General features: G+C 73.1%; 1 protein-coding gene across 1 annotated transcript in view; it reads left to right on the forward strand.

Moving 5' to 3' along the window:
- Positions 1-234: 234 nt before the first annotated feature.
- Positions 235-1,229, forward strand: part of LOC101633005 (peroxisomal 2,4-dienoyl-CoA reductase-like) — a 4,528-nt gene continuing 3,533 nt past the window's right edge. Inside the window, exon 1 of the mRNA XM_012734979.1 lies at positions 235-415. Within this exon, the coding sequence (XP_012590433.1) occupies positions 235-415 (181 nt within the window). The remainder of the gene's footprint in view (positions 416-1,229) is intronic.

The following is a 1,229-nucleotide window of genomic DNA, read 5'->3' on the forward strand; positions in this document are numbered from 1 at the left end:
CGTGGCCGCGGTCCGTGGCAGGCTGAGGGGCGGTGGCGTGGCCCGCGGGAGCTGCCCAGCCCAGCCAGTGGGCCCCTGGTCCCTGCTGCCGGCCTGGGAAGGCCCCAACGTGGTGTGCACCTCGCGGGCTATGACCGGCCTCACCACCCGGGGGCCTTCAGCGTGCGCATCAGCAGGTACTGCCCACACCGGCCTCTTGAGGGGACAGACTACTGGGGTGGGCGAGGCGCCACCATGTGGGGGGGCGGCATTGCCCCGTCCGTGCCGCAGCGGGTGTCCCCGGCCCACGGCATGCCGGAGGCTGTGACCGTGGCAGTGCCGCCAGCGTCTGCCCTGTGGCCTCCATCCTGTGGACGTCCGGAGGACGTGGCCAGGCGCCTGGGGGGAAGCCAGGCTCTGGGCAGGCGCCGGCCAGGTTGGGCTGGCAGCTCTGTCCCCTCCCTTAACTCTGCCCGGCTCTGAGCAGCGGGTGCCCGTGGACGCCAGGGCCTGACCTGTCCCCGCACCCACCAGCGACTCCGTGGAGGAGCCAGCGAGCTGCTGGACTGGGCAGAGAGCACCCCGCCGACCACCCAGCCTGAGTGGCCCAGGCTCTGCTGCCCAGACCCAGCAGGACTGGCTACTGCCTCTGGACTGCTGGGCCGGCGGCCCCGCTCCCACGCAGCCGGGCCCGCGCGGTGGGAGGTGCCTGGCCCCGGACACTGAAGTCCGCCCTCTGGGCACGTGGTCCAGTGTTCGGGGGCCCTGCCACGGCGGCGGCGCTGTGAGGGGAGCAGAAGTGAAGGCGCCTCACACCCCACCCCGACCGAGGCTTGTCTGGTCCTGCTGGGGCCACAGGCGGGCGTGGGGAGCGGGCCAGGCCGGAAGCCAGTGCCCCTTCGCGGCCTGGCTGCGGCACCCACACTGCCTCTCCAGGGGTCCTACCCCTCCAGCCCAGGTGTGCACTGGCGCTCACCGGCGCCTCTCGGTGGAGCGCGCTGGCCTTACAGGGGAGCTGGTGCGGGCCTGGCCCCTCGGGAGCAAAGCCCCCCAGGCGCCGCGTCCTGCGCTCCTGGCCTGTCCTGCCCCGGGGGCCAGGTGGCCACATTCGTGCACCCCCAGCCGAGTTCTGTTGACAGAGCTGGCAGTGAGGAAGCCGGGCCCTGGCCAGTCTTGAGTCCAGAGTCCGCGGAACAGCTGCGAACCTGACACTTCCAGTTCCAGCAGGCGGGGCGTCCGCGGGGCGGGGC

This window comes from Condylura cristata, unplaced genomic scaffold, assembly GCF_000260355.1.
Source record: "Condylura cristata isolate star-nosed mole 26May11 unplaced genomic scaffold, ConCri1.0 scaffold00286, whole genome shotgun sequence".
In the NCBI taxonomy this organism is placed as follows: Eukaryota; Metazoa; Chordata; class Mammalia; order Eulipotyphla; family Talpidae; genus Condylura; species Condylura cristata.